The sequence below is a fragment of the Lentinula edodes genome, assembly GCF_021015755.1.
Source record: "Lentinula edodes strain Le(Bin) 0899 ss11 chromosome Unknown C8R40scaffold_39, whole genome shotgun sequence".
Lineage (NCBI taxonomy): Eukaryota > Fungi > Basidiomycota > Agaricomycetes > Agaricales > Omphalotaceae > Lentinula > Lentinula edodes.
In genome coordinates, this window is record NW_025764345.1 from 377601 (window position 1) to 395136 (window position 17536).

A 17536-nucleotide genomic window follows, 5' to 3' on the forward strand; every position below is an offset into this window, starting at 1 on the left:
CAACAAATGTCATGACGTCTCGTTCTCATCTGGGTCGACCATACCGGTACTATCCCGCAGCCTGCGACACATAATTTCCACGTATGCCCGATTTGCGCGCCACTCATCCCCAATCAAAGTATCGTCCTGTTGTAATCATTTTGAAAAGGGGGTCGTGATTAGACAAAACGATATTAACACGTACAGTGAAGAGGGTTTGTAGCCGCTGTAGAGTAGGCAGTAGATTTCTTGCGATTTGTTGTCGGAACGCTTCAGGATCGGGGGTAGACAGGAACCGCATTGCCGTCGCCGTAGATGCATTGAGTTGAGGTGTTTGTACGTGCGCCCCTTCAGCGTAATACATTATATGTCTCCATAATAATAGCAGTAACATTTCGAGGGTGTCTGGTGGTACATCTGAGCTCTCCAACTCACGGCCTGAACAAAAATGCGACGTACTGATTATCATTTTAGCATCCCTTTGCGCCTCTACAACCATCCTGTCCAGCTGACGACAAATGAGGTTTCGTTTTTGACCAATCTCCAAGTCTTGAACAAAATTAAGGTCAAGGTCTCCTACAATCTGATATCTTTCATGAACAAGAGCGCGGATGGGATAATAGTTCATGTATGCTATACCTCTGTTATGTTGTCCACTGCGATAAGGTCCTTCGCACTCAATTCCGCAGATATGTCCGATATTTGCTTCAGAGTTGCTGCGAGGTCCTGACACAGGGAGTTCATTGCCTCCAATGCATCGCCAATTGTAGGAATAGTAGCTAGTGATAGTCTCAACAAGGTGTCTGGTTAATCGGCAGCAATTCTTACCAAGGAAGTGAGAGCTCCTTTCATCGTATCGCGATGCCACATGGACAGGGGACAAGACTAAGTTTATTTCGGGTTCTGTCATTTTACCATGTATAAGCCGAGAGATATCTGCGTGGTATTAATATGTGCATACCTGTAAATTCGCTGGTTGCACCTGCGTATGCGATCAAAGCTTTCCGGAGAAGTCGTTCCTTTCTTCGAACTTCGATATCAAAGTTGGAATCGGAGCTGGAACCTATTAGAAGGCATTCAACACAGATAGACGGGAAAAAAGTTGCAATCCTACCGGAAGCAAGAACACTAGCACGGAGAATTTCGCTATCGGTTTGAGGCTTGATAGCGTCCGTCCACGTCCCTCTACCAAGGCATTTTGTGGAAAGAGCCAGGATAGCACCGTTGATAGCACCAAAACCTGAGTGAGTGGAAGCCTGAGAGAAATCAGTCAGATGGAGATTGAGAATTACGACGATGGAAGGGTTACCAGTTCTGACCGTGGAACGAGGGGAAGGACCTGGGCACAAAGCGTGACAAGTAGATGGACTTCTTCAAGTAGAGCCAGCGAAAAGTCCTCCGTTTCATTTTTGAGGAGAATGATGATTGTTGCACTGTGCCGCGATACAAAATCCAGGGCCTTTCAGAAATAGTCAACATAATCTGAGAATCAGAGGTTTCTATGCGCACTTGATTAGACGCCGTAGCATGTTTGCTACCCAAAGTCGCCAGCATAGCATTAATGATTTGCAGACTCGGCATGAAGAGATTATGGTATCTTTGTATTGCAGAGGGTAAAAACGAGTCATGATCTAGAGATTGTTGGACGATCTAGTTCAATAGAAAAGGAAGGGATAATTGCAGGATAACATACCAACAAAGGATGCATCGGCTTCTGGTCTGGAGTCCAGAAAGTCACATTGCGCCAGGGTAGGGATCAACCGTACATCAAGTAATTGTTCGGCGCCCGTACGTGTTTCCGCCATCCGGATGAAGAAAGACATTTTTGACTCATAGACATACAGAGGATTCAAATCATCTAGCGAAAGCGATAGCTTGAGTGATCTGAAACAACGCGACAGAGAAATGATATTACCTGGGTCTGGCTTCAGAACGCATTGTAAAAGTGAGTCCGACTCTTTGACGCCTTGAACAAAATTAGATAGGATACCGTGACGGGTCAACTGAAGCAGCACAGGGTGTTGTTTTTCCAACGCTGACAATTGGATCAATGAATCCAAGAGCATGAAGGCCACGGTTCTCCAAACCTCAGTTCCGTCAATTGCATCACGGGAAATCGTTATAAGAAGACGCTCTAGACCAGTTTTCAGCAAAGCCAAGCTGTTGGCTTGAAGTTGAGAATTCTGCGACAGCGGGATATGAGGGACAACAGAAAGGGAACTGCTGAACGGACTTGCTTCCCGTGTGGAACCAAACACCGATACAGCTAGCGACTGGGATTTGGAGGTCGAGTCTTCCGAAGAGGACACGAGGTTCACGTAGTTGATGAGCGCAGCGTAGAGATTGCCTCTAACCAACTCGATGTGATTACTGCCTATGATGCATTCTAGAATGCTACGTAGAATCAGATACAGACGTTCAGCAGGTAATAGGTCAGAGTGCGGATCTCCACCCGCTGACTGCAATATGATCTGGTGACGCCTGTCTTCATAGAGCTTCGTGATAGAAGAAAGAACAACTTCAGACAACAGGACAGCGGTCGATTCGTGGATGTCTTCGGATTTGATGATTGGAGGGAGAACATGGAGAATGTCGAATAACATGTTTTCGCGGTGGTCTTGTGGAAGATAGTCGAAACATCTAGTCAAAGTTATGTCCAACACGCGCCTCCACGCCTCAAATCCTGTGCTGATAGCATGAACGACTTGGCGGCGGTGGTTCTCGATAGCAGAACTTTCCAAGATATAAGAAGTCTCAGCCTCGAGCTGCTGCACTTGTACCGATGTTATGATCTTGTTTTGCGCAAACAGAGCGCGTCTAGAAGCAGTCAACAGCATGAGAAGGGCAGAGCGATCAATTATCTCACAACCTGCTGCATCCTTGCGCAAGCAGACCTGTAGATTGACTTCGGCCAACAATTGAAGATCGACAGGCTTTGTTGCAAGTGAATCTCCCCATTCAAATGTCAATGACTGCACGAACTCTATGATCTTGAGATGTGACTGCCCAACTTCATGGAAAGGTTTGAACACTTCATCTTGCCATGAGGCAGATTCCTCTAAGACAGATTCATTGCCGAAGAGAATATCGAGGACCTCAGAGATGTTCCGCGATCGACCTTTGCCGGTAAGAACGTGCAGGTCCAAAGCCACGAGGTCGAATATCCAAGACCTTAATCGCAGGAAAGAGCTGAGAGTAGGGACCGTGGTGATAACGCGTGAGCCATCCTTATATTGGATCTCTATAGTGGGTTCTTGCAGCATCTGTGGGACCTGGGAGGGGATAGCGGAGAGATGGCGGGTAAAGAAATCTTCACGGGTGCGTAGATACCTCATCATTGAGCTAGAAGTCCGGGGATGAACACAAAGCTGATAAATGACATGGTAGCAGCGTTCCGCAAGAGCAGGAAGGGTGATGAACAGAGGTGTGGCAGAAATGTCGTGGCGTTTTCCTTTGTTTGTCGGAATTCCGGCATTGACAAGTTGAAGAAGCACATGAACGCAAGCGTCCCGTGAGCCTAATGCGTGGGGATCCTGAATTCCTTGTTCAAAATTTGTTTCTCCAAAAAGTAAATAGTGCGCTGTGTTTGGATAAGAGCGTCGTGGTTCGGTGTTGTGTATAAGCATGTCGAGAACAGCCGTTCTAGTTGCTTGTTCGAGCGAGACCGGGATGTCTTCGATGTCTGGAGAACCAGCACCAGTGATCTGCTCTGCTGTGGCCTCCGCAATGGAAATATCTTCCGTCGATTCTACACTCAAGATTTGGAGATATCCACCGAGTATACGATCTGAGTCATCACTGCGTGCGATGAGGGCAGCAAGATTGGAGAACGCGCTTGAAGCTGAAAGAAGATCAATGATCTTGACCGACAGTAAAACTATCTCAAAATGGGAAGGGTATGCCACATAAGCAGCAATAGCTGGTACGTAGTCTGCGCTGAACGACAATGCCTGGTCGAATTTTATGAAGTAAGAGCGAGGATGAATAGTGCCAATGAGTGGTGCGCTATCAAATTCCAAAGTGAGGGGTACGAGAACATCCAAAAAGATATCTTGGATTTCGAGAACTCGATGCACAATCCTCAAAACGCGGGTAATAGTGTTTTCAAAGAATGGTTCCTCCTCGGCAAAGCCCTTTTCAAGTCCAATCAATCCCTCGACGACGTATGAAAGCACTGATGTTTGGAGATTCGAAGCGGTTAACATGCGTTTCAAAACCTCGTATCCAGGATGAACAAGATATTGTACGACAGTGTTCTCCTTCAAGGAACCTTCTTCAGCTATCGCAAGCAAAGATTCCATATCATAGCTAGCTAGCACCCTCTCAATGAACGCTAAGCAAAGGTCATTCATCTGCCATCTTTCAGAAGGACGCCGATATTCCCGAGAGGAAATCTTCGAAAATATATTGTCGATGACGAAAGCGACAAACGGCCCGATACCGGGGAGGCGGTACGGTTGGCCGAGGGATTCAGGTATCGTGTTGATAGAAGCTTGGTCTGAGACGCGGTCCTTCAAAGCAATCCGTTTTGGGGTGTGGATGAGAGTGCTCAGGAGTTTCAAAAAAGGTATCGTTGCTGGATATAAACCATGTGTGGCCTCGACTTCTTCCAACTCAACTTCGACACCCTTGACAGATACAAAGGAGCTCCCAAAGCTGACTGTGGTGCCGGATCGGACATTGATTACCTCCAGCCTCTCCATCAGTGTCCACACAGCCCGACAAATCTCAACGCCAGGAATCCCCGCTCCTGGTGTACAGAACGCGGCTAGCGTCTCGAACACCATTCCTTTGAGCTCCAGAGGTACTCGAAGAGGTATGAGCGACACGAGAGTAGGTATAGCACGAAAATGAGCGTGTCCTGAAATCGTTAAACGAACCGCGACGGAGTGAGTCACGACCATTGACAGCAATCGAAGGAATGATTGTGCCAGAAGAACGTCCTGCGGTCCAATTTGCATTTCTTGGGAACGGGTAGACTGGGGCATCAAAGTAGATGAACCTCCGAGGATGCCCTGACTGTATCCCTGGGAAGCTATTGGACTTCGGGCACTTGTGCCAGTAGCCCAAGATTCTAACAGGCCGAAAACCACATCCCATGAAACAGATGAACCGCCTGATGGCAATGAGCTTCCTGGAACAACTTCTCCGCCACCGCGTGCCATAAAATTGTATGCCAGCTCACTGCACTGTTGACCTTTCGATAATCCGGCCAACATGTCATACAAAGCCATCGTCATGTTCAGATCCTGGGTCTGGGTGGACCACACAGTCCACTGTAGGAAAGCAGGTAGGCGACCTGCCGTTGTTTCAAGATACTCAAGATAATTTGTGCGATTCGGCTCAACCTGAGATCCAGCACCCCAAAACTGAAGAGCTGCTTCTGCGGGTAGACTTGAATACAGCAGTCCAATGAATGAGTAGAGCATAGCGATATCATATCTCGGAGGAGATGAATGTTTTTCGGGTTCCATGATCGAAGAGGGACGAAAGAGGGAGGGATCGGATCGCGAACGGTCTGTGCGCGCATTAGCCAGCACCAAGTCTTCCTGCCGTTGTTTTATTTTGCGAAGTTCCGATGAGGCGTGAGTAATCAATGAACGAACAATGGCCTCGAACGCGTTCAGAACATGAACTTTAAAGTCATCTGCAGGAACTTCTCGCTGCTCTTGTTGCTCGGAAGAGAGAGCTATTCCACTCAAGAGCGATGGACAGAATGTTACTGTGGATCTCCGGAGTTGTAGAAGGACCGTTGAAAGATACAGAAAGACATCTCCTTGGACAGCGTTCCAGATTTGTACTTCGAGTTCCTCTGTCCGGAAACCGTCACGATTTTCCAGACCTGGATCCCGATGCCTTTGTTCGGTAAGGAATAACGTCCACTTCAAAAGCACGGTGGCCTTCAAACCCGGCTCTTTCCACTCCGCCGTCGCATCTAGCTTTTTCGTCATGAATGATACGAGGGCTTTGTCGTTGGCAATGTGACTTCGGTGCTGTGCTCCTAGAGTGTTGGGATTTACTGTATCAAAGACAGCCAAAACTGTAGTAAGGACGTAAAATGTCATGCTATGATTGGGATTAGTGACCAGCCATTCGATCATGCGTTTTATCTCGTCAGGAGAGATGACGCCAAGGCGAGCAATGAGGTATAAACAGGTGGCAAGATACTTTTGTTCGTACTTCAAGGAATCGTAACGGGCATTGCATATGTCGAATCCAAGGGTAGGAGAACCTAGAGTCACGTCAGGTCCAAGAAATACCACGGACACAAGTTTTTCACCTTGTTGTGGAATGACAGTGTGAGTTTGGGCACTTTTTCTCATATTGTCTGCCCGAATAATCACTTTGCCGAGAGTTTCTACCTCTTGGAATATTCTGTAAGCTAGAGGTAATTCACCTCCGCCGGGAAGGTGTTGTGGCTTTGTCAAATCCATTCTAACATATCGGTCAAGATGATAGTACAGGGGAGGTGCCTCCGATACTTCTGCGGCCTCAGTAGCTTCGAGTAAATAGCGTAAACAATCGACTAGGTGGCGACGGCGGGAATGGAACTCTGCAACTGCTAGTTCGAGGCAGCTCACGGGTGTTATATTGGGATTTTGAATCATGATAGAATTAAGGAGACCGGCCACATATCGTTCGGAACACTCGAGATGTTGAGACAGGAATATCACTTGTCGCGCAAAATCTGAGTTCACTGCAACTTGCTTCCCATTGATGAGAGTTTTGCCTAGAAAGTTCGAGTTCGATAGGCTAGAATGAAATGAAAGAATGAGTGTGCGCACCAGATTCAATCTCTTTTTGTTCCTGGGGATTCCTCTGCCCAACATCGAAAACACTGGCAAGACGCGACTTGTGAATCATTAACGAATCAAAAAGCTCCTGCTCCACATTGTGAGTTCCGCGATCACTTAGTGCAGCAAGGAGTAAAGTTCTGAGTTGGGAAATGGTCTCCATTGACCTTCCCCGTCGCGTGAAGGGCAACGATTTTCGAAGGAAGCGCTCAACTGTGTGATTACCAGGGTTAGGGTCAGGATCCTGCTTGGATTGGTAGGATTCGGCCAGGTTTGATCCGAAGCCTCCTCAGGCTTCCTTCAGCTTCCTTCCTCTCAAAGGATTTTCGAAATAGATATACAATCTTCCTCAAGCTCCGCAATTTGGGAGAGAACTTGAAGGCAAGCCATCAAAAACTCTACTGCTGTTTTCAAGTATCAAAACAAAAGAATCAACATCTATCAACATACTTGAAATTCCCGCGTGCTTGTGTGTCAAAAAAGAAGGCCAACTCTGAAGCCTTCAATGATGTTGTCACGTCTTCGGATATGATTCAGTTGACAATGACTGAGCGCCGAGAAGAACAGGATGATTTCTTCAGCGCTCCGCGTCATATTATTCTCTTCTTTCTTTCTCTTTTCTTCATGAACAACACCTTCATTGTAGATGACCAGGACGCGAGCCTAAAGTATACAGGCAATTGGAGCTTGGCCGGACAACAAGTAGATTTTGGCCAGACAGCCTCGACCGGTTCGACCGGTGCTACCGCGTCATTTTCATTTTCAGGCATGTCCAACCTCACCACAAGATATTTTCGAATTTCTGTTCTCAATAGGAAACCCAATTTATGAAGGTAACCTGTTGACTGCCGTGGGGGACTTGTATGGCGGAGGAACCTGCAGCTGCACTTTCTCCATCGATGGCGCTTTAACCAACTTTACATCTGCGGCCCCCCACGGTAATCAGTACCAACAAACGCTCTGGATGTCCCCTACTCTCAATGATGGCAACCACACATTCATTTACACAGTCTCTTCGTGCAATAATTCAGAATCAGCTATCTGGCTCGACTATCTACTTTACAACACTTCCAGGACTACATCGGTGATTGGCGGTACGAATTTCTTCGATGACCATGACTCGCGCATAGCATATTCGGGGAATTGGAGCTCAATCCCGGGGGAAGATGACTTCCGAGGGACTATAACTAGTCTTGGACCAAGTAGTTCTTTCTTATTCGATTTTGAGGGTTCGTTGATTATCATCCTTGTGCATAAAAACATTTTGCCTTCCTTTTTCTGATTTATTGTCTTCACAAACTACAGGTACTTCCATCCAAGTCTTTGGGCGTGTGGATAACGCTTCGATTGGGGAAATCACCGAAGCCTCTTTTTCAGTTGATGGGGCTCCCTCAGTGTCATTCACTGCTGTCACTGCTAGTAATGCGGTGCACAATAAGCAGTTCTATGCTTCGCGTCCCCTTGATACAGGTCAACATCAATTAGCCGTCAGTAATACGGGTAATATTCCACTTTGGATCGACTATGTACTCGTTCGAGGACAGACTACCATAAGCAATGCGGTACCATACAAAGTCACTGGTACTTCTCATCGTCACAACATTTCTGTGATAGTTGGATCGGTTGTGGGGGGTGTTTGCGGAATCCTTCTGTTGTTCGGAATCATCTTATTATATCGTCATTTTAAGCGTCCCAAGAGCGTGACACGCCAGCACGAAGATAGCCCCCCTCCCGGTACAGTAGGTAAGTCAATACTCAAGATCTAACCTCAATCATAATGGCTAAATTTACAACACCAGATTTGGCCGACGTAGTGGTGCCCCATCGTCCACAATTTGTCCATCACACCAGTTCATCTCTCTCAAAGGCTAGCAGTATTTCCGAAGAACAACGTATATCGACACGTCGACAGCTCCCTCTACCACCCTCCCAAGGTATTCATGATGCTTCAGCTTCCGGATTTGGATACCGCGATGTGCATGACCTCCAGTCATATTTACAACCTGATTTGACCCACGAGGAAAGTTACATCTCTCTGCCAAACCCGTATTCCACCCGACATAGCCATAGATCTTATTCCGAAAGCTCAGTCTCTCGCTCCGTCACTCCAAGTCATATTATACATTCAACTTCCTTTGTACACTCAGATACAACGCCATTTGTATCGTCAGTCAATCCAACCTCCGAAGACTTTTCGCCTTCTGAGGTTTCGGGCTATGGTTTCAGTTTCACTCCCACTCGCCAAATACAGAGAACTACTCCAGCAGATGGCGAGTATTCATCCGATTCGGATATCAAGCAACGGCAGGGTCAATTCTTCGTCCTCTCTGTCGATGGCATGACCGTCTCACCGTTGGTGCATACCGATAGTGGCATACGTTTACTACACAGACCTCGAAATGATGTGTACCCAGAGTTACAACCGGAGCTGCCACCCATGTACACAGTAGAATAGTAAATCTTCATTCGCATTCATTCTGCATACATTTGACGTTGTTTTATGGTGATTATTTAATAGTACTGTATAGGTCCGTAACACTGAAATCCCAGCCAAAATGGGCTCTTGAATTGAAGTTTTGAGGATCGCACCTCTGCAAGCCTGTCATCTCTCAAATTGAATTGTACAGAGCTCTGTAACAGTGTAGAAGGGACAGCTGGGGACAGAAAGGCACGCGTGCTCTTCCGCTAATATTTCAACAAGCTGGACAAGGAAACCAGAACTACAATATCATGAGACCTCTGGGCTCTGCTGACCTCAGACTAGCCAAGTGAATCGTCGACTGCGTCAGCTATACCCTTACGCAAAAAATCATACAGCCAGAATAGGATCCCTATACTATCCTCAATCAGACCTTGTGTTTGGCCTCACAATTTGGATCAAGGGAATCACGTAGAACACAAAGGCTGTTAAATGTATCTTTGAAATAATAGTTGAAAAAGATGCAGGAGATGCACGATAAAGAGAACACACGAAGGAGAAGGAATGAAGATCAAGAATGAACTGCGATGGGTTCCAATCGCATCTTGGCAGTATTAAAAATCTTGCAAACAAGCCGAGTACCGACGCTTCGAGTTCAAGGGCTCTCATGATTTCAGATAGAATATTTGGACGAGCATACACCTACTTACACTGCACTACAGAGCATGGAAGAATGATTTGATAGCAAGCCTCAAATTTTCTGCCGCATCAGCGCCTCACAAAGAGTCCAGAAGTCACCACCTAGTTTACCATCCTTGTCTTCAGCAAGAGACGTCTTGTATTTAGGCTGGGCGATAGGGAAGAGTAAAGCGGCTCTGCGATAAAAACAATCGGCATGCCGAATTAATGCTTGAAGACCCCAACTTGAAACTTACTTCAGATCCTTTTCTTCGACTTCTGGAGAAGTCGCCGCGTAGAGCTGTGTCAACGCGCCTTGTTCAGGAGTTACAAGAAACATCCTCGCAATTCGCTCGAGAGGCGCGAGGAAGGGCCAAGATTGTAGGGGACCTGAACAATAAGAAAAATCAGTCCTGTAAAAAATCGAAGAAAGTTACCCAGCTACGTACCACGCGTCAATTCGGTGGACACACCACCAGGATGAACAGACAAACAATATATATTCGGTGTCCCAGACTCATCTAAACGCTTCTGAAGTTCGTTGGTGAATAAGATGTTCTGCAGAATCACTCCTGTTTATGAATAATCTTTTTCCAACAGAAGAGTCATTCTGACCGTCAATTTTGACATCCCATATCTCACCCATGTTGACCAAGTCTTTTGGTTCAAACCTTCGAGGGAAGAGAAATCAGGCGTTCCGAGGTGAGCAGCTAGATAGCCACCAGAGGAAACATTCACTATCCGGACGTGCGAGTCTGGCATGGCAGCAGTCTCTTTCAACAGAGCAAGGAGAGAAACAGTCAATGCGAAATGACCAGTCCCATTGCACGCTTGGATTTCAATCCCATCGGGGCTGAGCTCATATGGGGTAGCCATCTGTAAAAGGGTCAAGGGAAATCAAACGCGGAAAGAGTCTCGTATTTACAATGCCAGCATTGTTCACCAAGATATCCAGCCTTTTCTCGCGTTGCACGAACTCTTCTGCTGCTTTCTTTGCGGATTTAAGACTCAATAGGTCAAAGTTGATGTATTCAACTTCGGGGTTGAGTTCAGATTCTAGTTCCTTCTTGATTTTCTCGATAGCGGCGAGAGCGCGTGTTTCCGTTCTACTGAACATGCTTTTGGCACTTTCATTTTCAAGTTGCAAATGATGTAGAAAGAGAGGCTTACTATACTCGAGCACCCTTCCGGGCCAATTCACGCACAGTAATATATCCAAGTCCAGTGTTTCCTCCCGTCACAATCGCTACCCTACCACTCAAGTCAGGGATAGAGGAGACCTCCCATTGCTTTCCGCCAAATAAGCTGAAACCCAGCATGGTGATGTTGGTAAAAGACTGAGACGTGGGGTTTTTAACACGGTACGGAGGAATCGTGCTTCTTCGAGTACAATGTCATTGCTTGGTGGGAAACAGTACTCAAGTGCCCAGACGATACCGACAAACTCCTCACTTACATAATCTGGCACCGAAGAGTGCGGGTTGGTAAGCTCCACTCCCGCCTTTGATAAAAAATTGCGGTTCTACATATTATATACCGTCGCCAACAGTCACAAAGGACCAGTAGCAGACATGTATCGTTCGCCTACACAACCAAGTATTCGACCCCACGTTTGCTTCGACTCTCAAGCTTTCTGCCTAATCAGTGCCTCGCAAAGAGTCCAAAAATCACCACCTAGTTTACCATCCTTATCTTTCGCAAGAGACGACTTGGATTTCGTTTGGGCAATAGGAAATAGCAATGCGGCTCTGCGACAAAACCCATTTGTCACACAAAAAGAAATTAAAACCACTGTAACAACTCACTTTAGATCCTTCTCTTCAATTTCTGGAGAAGTCGCCGCATAGAGTTGTGTTAAAGCACCTTGTTCAGGGGTCATAGTTAACAACTTTGCAAGAGACCATAGAGGCGCAAGGAAGGGCCACGACTGTAGAGGTCCTAAACAAGCAAAATCACATGAAGAACGCAGTGAGATGTGATAGCTACGTACCGCGTGTCAGTTCAGTATTTACAGCACCAGGATGAACAGATAAACAGTATATGCTCGTGATTCCCGATTCAGCGAAACGCTTCTGAAGCTCGTTGGTGAACAAGATGTTCTGCAGAGTCAATCCCAGCAGTCAGTCTCTATCTTTCTACAGTATGGACAATATCTCTCACCGTTAACTTTGATAAGCCATACCTCCCCCATGTTGACCAGGCTTTTTGATTCAAAGCCTCAAGGGAAGTGAAGTTAGGTTTCTCCATATGCGCAAAAAGGTAGCCAGCAGATGTGACATTCACTATTCGAACATGCGAGTCTGGCATGGCGGCAGTCTCTTTCAGTAAAGGAAGGAGAGAAACAGTCAATGCGAAGTGACCAGTCCCGTTGCAGGCTTGTATTTCAATTCCATCAGGGCCAAGCTCATATGGGGTAGCCATCTACAGAAGTTTGGAAAATCAGACGCGAATATAAGTTGACAAACTTCGTATTTACAATACCAGCATTGTTCACCAAGATATCCAACCTTTTCTCACGACGCATGAACTCTTCAGCTGCTTCCTTTGCAGATTTGAGACTCAAAAGATCAAACTTGATGTATTCAAGCTCAGGTTTGAGTTCAGAATCCAGTTCCTTCCTGATTTTCGCAATGGCGGCGAGGGCGCGAGTTTCCGTTCTGCTTAACATACTTTTGATACCATCAATTTCAAGTTGCGAATGATGAGAGATGAGGAGAGGCTTACTATACTCGAGCACCCTTGCGGGCCAGTTCACGAACAGTGATATATCCAAGTCCAGTATTTCCTCCTGTCACAATAGCGACGCGACCAGTCAGATCAGGGATGGAGGAGACCTCCCATTGTTTTTTACTGAAGAAATTAAAGCCTAGCATGGTGAATGCGGAAAATATAAAGAAGACGTGGACTTATATACCGAAATTATTCCAATTCAAGTGAAACCCATGTCGGAATCGCAGTGGGAACAGAGCGCTCTAACATTGCCGAAAAGTAATTGCCATTACGATCTTATTACGATTCACACGCGCGTTCGGCCCATAACGGTGCTATATCGGCGAGTCGAGCATGTCTCTTTACAACTGTCTTCGAAGTACCCAGAGAGCAGGGGTCAGGAAACTCTTGAAATGTCGTTCTTATTCCGTGCCAGCACGTAAGTCTTGCTTTAACCTATTCTCAATTCTTTCGTATAAATTTCCATATAGGTGCCCAGAACGCTGCACCGAAGTCCCAAACACCTACACCAAAATCCTCCTGCCCTGCTGACACTGTTCTTACTGGGCTAAACTACTTAAAGAATCAACCACCAGTCCTTGCGCTTCCGGATGAAGAGTATCCTCCTTGGCTTTGGTCAATTTTAAAGCCCAAAGAACTAGAAGACGATGGTCCCGGAGGTCGAAAGGAAAGACTCGAGAGGAGAAGAGAAAACAAACAGAGGATACGAGAGCGTAACTTCATGTCTACTCAGTAGAACCTCAATATGTTGTCAGTTCTCATCCAATTGTAGAGATTTTGGCGTCTAATTGTGGTTTAGATTTTCTTCACTCCTCGGAGTCCTTACACTGTAATAATACTGACCTCAGAGTGGTCAAAGTCTACAATGGGTTTTTATGATATAAGGATGATCTCTAATGCAATCTAGCATGCTTCTTGTGTACGGATACTACATGGCGGAAACTTCTGGGTCTGTCAAGCTTCCTCTGCGGATGCTTTCGACATTTTTTCTAGTGTTGGACTGGCACTCCCATCCCCGTCTTTCTTTACTACTTGAGCCTCTTCAAGCGGAAGCTCCAACCCCTTCACTTCCATTCCCATTTTATCGATGTTGGCGATGGGACCTGTGAACCAGTGCACACCACCATATTTTGGGAAATAGTACCATACCAAGGAGAGAATCAGCACGCCTCCAAGGACGACCACGGTGTAATTCATGTCCGAAACGTCGGTTTGTTGCGTGGTGGGGAATAGAAAGACAATGCCAAGGAAAAACATGAAGAGAACTGCGGTTATGGAAACAGGAAGACTCTGTTTTTGACAAACAGTGGTCAGGCGTCAGGTAAAATATCTCGTTGCAAGTACTTACCATGAATCCCAAATTGAACGGACCAGGCTTAAATTGATTATCACCTAACCACCTCGCACTAATCGGAATAGCATATGCGATGTAGAGTGCGGTAACAGAAATAGCAAATACGGCGTCAATTGCGACCGTACCTGCGAACGCAAGTAGACCAAGGAGTAATGCTAATGCAGCCACGAATACGACGGTGTTGACAGGAGTCCCGGTGTAGCTGTTCATACGGTAAAGCCAGAATGAGAAAGGAAGAGCTACAAGGGGTAGGGAGTTACAGAACGATTATCTTTGAGATGGATATAAAGACGGACCAGAATCACGACTGAAAGCATAACTCTGACGGCTGGCGGCAAGAAGCATGCTGGAACCCATCATGTATCTGAATTTACAGAGTCGGAATGAATCATCATTTGGTCGTAGACTTAGAAGCTGATAACTCACTGTACCAATACTACAAATGCCCAGAGCGCCAGTGTACCTTTATGCCCAAAGCTGTTATTGAAAATCGCCGCCATGGGTTGCGCACTGGCATACAACGTCTCGAGATCGGTTCCCATACAAAAAGCGAGAGACATGTTAATCGCTATCGACATTTGGTAAATTCAACGTACGGTCCAGATGCGGAAAGTTCGTAGTTACCCCATCCCAAAATCCCCGCAATGCTTATAGCACCAACTATGGCCCAAGGTACCGCAGTGGCAGCATTGGCAGCTTCCTCAGAAATATGCACACTTGAATCAAAGGAGCCTGGCATTTGTTAGGTCCTGCGAGGGGTATAAATACTTCCACATACAGATTGTCCATAGCGGGGCAAGGAAGCTCATGATGAACGCATAGCCATTTGGCCATCCGTTAACTGGAATAACATTGTATTGAGAGCATAGAAATGGGGGATCATATGCGGACGTACGGTTGGTGAAATCACCCAAGGCAAAACTCGCAGTGTTCATGAACTCTTTAGGAGTGGCTGCAGGTAAGGCGATAATCACTGCTAAACATAATCTATGATGAACGTATGAGTAGCGGCAGTCCTTGTAACAGAGATAGAACGTACAATACATTAAGCCCGACATAGACTGTCTGCAATCTGGCCAACACAGTAGTTCCAAGACAGCACACCAGGGTATGTGTAAGAATGACTGCAGCATATGTTCCACTGAAAAAAAGTATACGTACAGATATTGTCAAGGTCACAGCTCGAGTCAGCGAAGGTATGTACGTACTAAAGCTGGGCACGGGTTGCCTCAAAGCTCCCATTTGGTGAGCCGATATTCGCAGCTGCCATGATCTGTACTGCACATCCCCAGTCAATTGAAGCGACAGCGGACACGGCACCGATTGTGTTTGCATCTATACCAAAAAGAATGTGAAGTCACTATGTGTATGTATGTCTTTCTCGTACGCGCCAACGCACAGCCAACGATCCAGCATAGCAGATTTCTCCATCTAGGCGAAGAGAGGGAGAACGTCCAGAAGTAGAGCTACATCATCAAAATTGAAATGAGATTCAGTGTCAACACCATTGGAAGTTGACGTGTAGCGCTCACCCCACCAGAAGTTGGGGCCGCAGACGCTAACTCCGCCATGGCCAATCCGACAATCAAGATGAAGATGCTTGCTACAGCCCAACCCCAGACCATGGCCGGTCCTCCTCCATTTGGTATGGCATAGAACAGCACAGATGCTATTGAGGGCAGCAGTCCGATGATGGAGAATGCGATACCGAACACCTGTGCACGCGATGCGTGAAAACCAATCATAAGGCGAGTTTCAATCAGAAAACACACCTCGAGTGGTGTAAACGCGCGTTTGAACTCTTGTTTATACCCTAAAGAAGCCAATAACGCTTCGTCTGCATGCTGGACATCGTGTTTTCGAGCTTTGGACATGATTGCCTGTCCTAAAAAAAGGTCGAATAAGAAGGGGAACGAAGGGGAATTCTATTTCGTCATCGTGGAATTGACGTCTGCGTATTTATATGCATTCTCAGAATGACCCGCTTGGGTCCCATATATAGCAGAGCTTCCCGCATGCCATATGGATGGCTTATCACAAGAGGTGTAGATAACGTCTGAAGAGTGCCTGTACTCTAGATGAACTGTGGAAGACTGTAGTGGTTAAGACAGCGTCGTGAATTGGTTTATACGTAAACAGGGGGCAACCCGTCTCCGACGATTTTGAATTGAGAGGACGATCGATAGCAGTGGCGCGTTGACATTTTCCAAAACGGTTCATGAATACAGTGGCAGGAGAACTGAATTCTCCGAAATAAAATGTAGTGATTCTTGCACATCGCAGATACAGTATGAGCTCTTGCGAAGCTGCAATTCAGTGTTTGGGGCCTACTAAAATATCATAATGTCCAGGTCTACAGCATATCAGTGAGTATGAGCCCACAGGCTCTATCCTCTAATCACGATAATGTAAATCCTACCTGTACAATAAACAAATAGGCGACGATGCGGCGGCTTCCGCGGTTTCGTCTGGTTGGAATTTCACGAATTCCACTTGTCCATTAGACCCTCGTCCATCCAGATAGGCAACATCTACATTTGTACGAATCATCCTAGAAAGCGCTGTCATCTGGACATGGTCTAGAAAGCAGTGAACATACGGCACACAAGTTTCATAGTACCACTTTAGGCATACCTGCTTCCTTGCCAGTCGCATCAACAAAGTGTTCACAAAAATCCCTTATTTCCATCGGCTCTCCCAGTTCAGGATGGAAGAGGAATGGAGCGAAATTCTCTGGATCCAGCCGAATTTGCGCAGATGTTAACATCCGCAAATACACTACAATGGAGTTGGATTCTAAATCGTACGCACCATGGGTGAGTGAGGATAGAGAAATGACCAGATTGATAAGACGCACTCTCTGGATCTTGAAATGTTTCCAAAAGTCCCTCATCGGTTAAGATGCTTCCAGACGCGTTAGGAGTAACAACGCTTTTCACTAGTTCCTCTAGCACTTCATAAAAATCCTCAAACACCATCTTCTCGAATCCCACGCTTTCCAGCAATTTGGTAGTCGCTTCTAGAGTTGATAAGGCCGTCGCTACAGCGATAGTAGGGTCGGGAGCATGAAGGAGATTTTGGACGTATGCGAAAGCAACAGCTGACAGGAAAAATCAAGATTGAACGAGAAAGCAGATTAAATAAGGACTAACATCTATAGAAGCAGTCGCCGTCACCTTTAATAAAACAGTAGTTGAGATGATACTATCAGCTTGAAACAGCGCAGACGCTACCTCGAGCCCGTATGATCGATGAATAGCCTTGAGATTGAAGATAGTCTATTTGCTGAACAAACGAAGGAGATCCATTTTCATATTCTGCTCGCAGCTCGGAGATAGGCGCCATATTAGCTATGAGGGGACGTTGTACATCGGCAGTAAGGTCTAGTAGGTTCTGTGGCAAAATGTAAGGATTTAAAGGTTTGGGTAGATATGGATGGATAAGACGCGCCTGATTAAGCTCGTATACTTGTGCTACGGAGAGTGTCGAGATATCTACGAGTTGCATCTGTGAGAAACAAGAAACTGAACTGAGGCTCTGGGGAAAACCTGTATCCTCCGTAATCTCTGAAGGAGGCTCCGC

The 17536-nt window shown here is 46.3% G+C and overlaps 7 protein-coding genes across 7 annotated transcripts; 2 read left to right on the forward strand and 5 right to left on the reverse strand.

The window, feature by feature from the left end:
- Positions 1-9: 9 nt before the first annotated feature.
- Positions 10-6936, reverse strand: C8R40DRAFT_1174924 (nucleoporin Nup186/Nup192/Nup205; the record flags this gene model as incomplete). Its single annotated transcript, XM_046232261.1, has 12 exons — positions 10-126; positions 185-384; positions 439-562; positions 619-758; positions 808-882; positions 941-1042; positions 1094-1235; positions 1289-1438; positions 1489-1610; positions 1673-1837; positions 1895-6709; positions 6765-6936. The coding sequence occupies 12 exons, from the start codon at positions 6934-6936 to the stop codon at positions 10-12; spliced, it is 6324 nt and encodes a 2107-aa protein (XP_046082326.1).
- Positions 6937-7062: 126 nt separating this feature from the next.
- On the forward strand, positions 7063-9361 carry C8R40DRAFT_1123378 (uncharacterized protein). Its single transcript, XM_046228897.1, has 4 exons — positions 7063-7539; positions 7607-8002; positions 8079-8516; positions 8573-9361. Exons 1-4 carry the CDS (start codon positions 7302-7304, stop codon positions 9226-9228), a joined length of 1728 nt encoding a protein of 575 aa, XP_046082327.1. The 5' UTR covers positions 7063-7301; the 3' UTR covers positions 9229-9361.
- Positions 9362-9943: 582 nt separating this feature from the next.
- On the reverse strand, positions 9944-11189 carry C8R40DRAFT_1055130 (uncharacterized protein; the record flags this gene model as incomplete). Its single annotated transcript, XM_046224982.1, has 6 exons — positions 9944-10067; positions 10128-10260; positions 10320-10428; positions 10486-10746; positions 10796-10988; positions 11041-11189. The coding sequence occupies 6 exons, from the start codon at positions 11187-11189 to the stop codon at positions 9944-9946; spliced, it is 969 nt and encodes a 322-aa protein (XP_046082328.1).
- A 135-nt stretch (positions 11190-11324) lies between these two features.
- On the reverse strand, positions 11325-12852 carry C8R40DRAFT_577178 (uncharacterized protein). The gene is made up of 6 exons (XM_046235504.1): positions 12595-12852; positions 12347-12539; positions 12031-12291; positions 11861-11969; positions 11676-11808; positions 11325-11618 (listed from the first exon to the last, which is right to left on the reverse strand). Exons 1-6 carry the CDS (start codon positions 12741-12743, stop codon positions 11495-11497), a joined length of 969 nt encoding a protein of 322 aa, XP_046082329.1. The 5' UTR covers positions 12744-12852; the 3' UTR covers positions 11325-11494.
- C8R40DRAFT_1123382 (mitochondrial ribosomal protein L37-domain-containing protein) lies at positions 12840-13388 on the forward strand. The gene is made up of 2 exons (XM_046228898.1): positions 12840-13018; positions 13071-13388. Exons 1-2 carry the CDS (start codon positions 12934-12936, stop codon positions 13334-13336), a joined length of 351 nt encoding a protein of 116 aa, XP_046082330.1. The 5' UTR covers positions 12840-12933; the 3' UTR covers positions 13337-13388.
- Positions 13389-13528: 140 nt separating this feature from the next.
- C8R40DRAFT_1208550 (APC amino acid permease) lies at positions 13529-16307 on the reverse strand (the record flags this gene model as incomplete). The annotated part of the gene is made up of 13 exons (XM_046233176.1): positions 15727-16307; positions 15487-15669; positions 15354-15420; positions 15163-15289; positions 14994-15095; positions 14850-14941; positions 14733-14795; positions 14579-14686; positions 14381-14522; positions 14251-14318; positions 13949-14193; positions 13661-13890; positions 13529-13565 (listed from the first exon to the last, which is right to left on the reverse strand). Exons 1-13 carry the CDS (start codon positions 15826-15828, stop codon positions 13529-13531), a joined length of 1566 nt encoding a protein of 521 aa, XP_046082331.1. The 5' UTR covers positions 15829-16307.
- On the reverse strand, positions 15909-17461 carry C8R40DRAFT_1208574 (peptidase C65 Otubain-domain-containing protein; the record flags this gene model as incomplete). The annotated part of the gene is made up of 7 exons (XM_046233177.1): positions 15909-16307; positions 16398-16533; positions 16589-16750; positions 16812-17054; positions 17107-17130; positions 17188-17347; positions 17405-17461. 7 exons carry the CDS (start codon positions 17459-17461, stop codon positions 16268-16270), a joined length of 822 nt encoding a protein of 273 aa, XP_046082332.1. The 3' UTR covers positions 15909-16267.
- Positions 17462-17536: the final 75 nt, after the last annotated feature.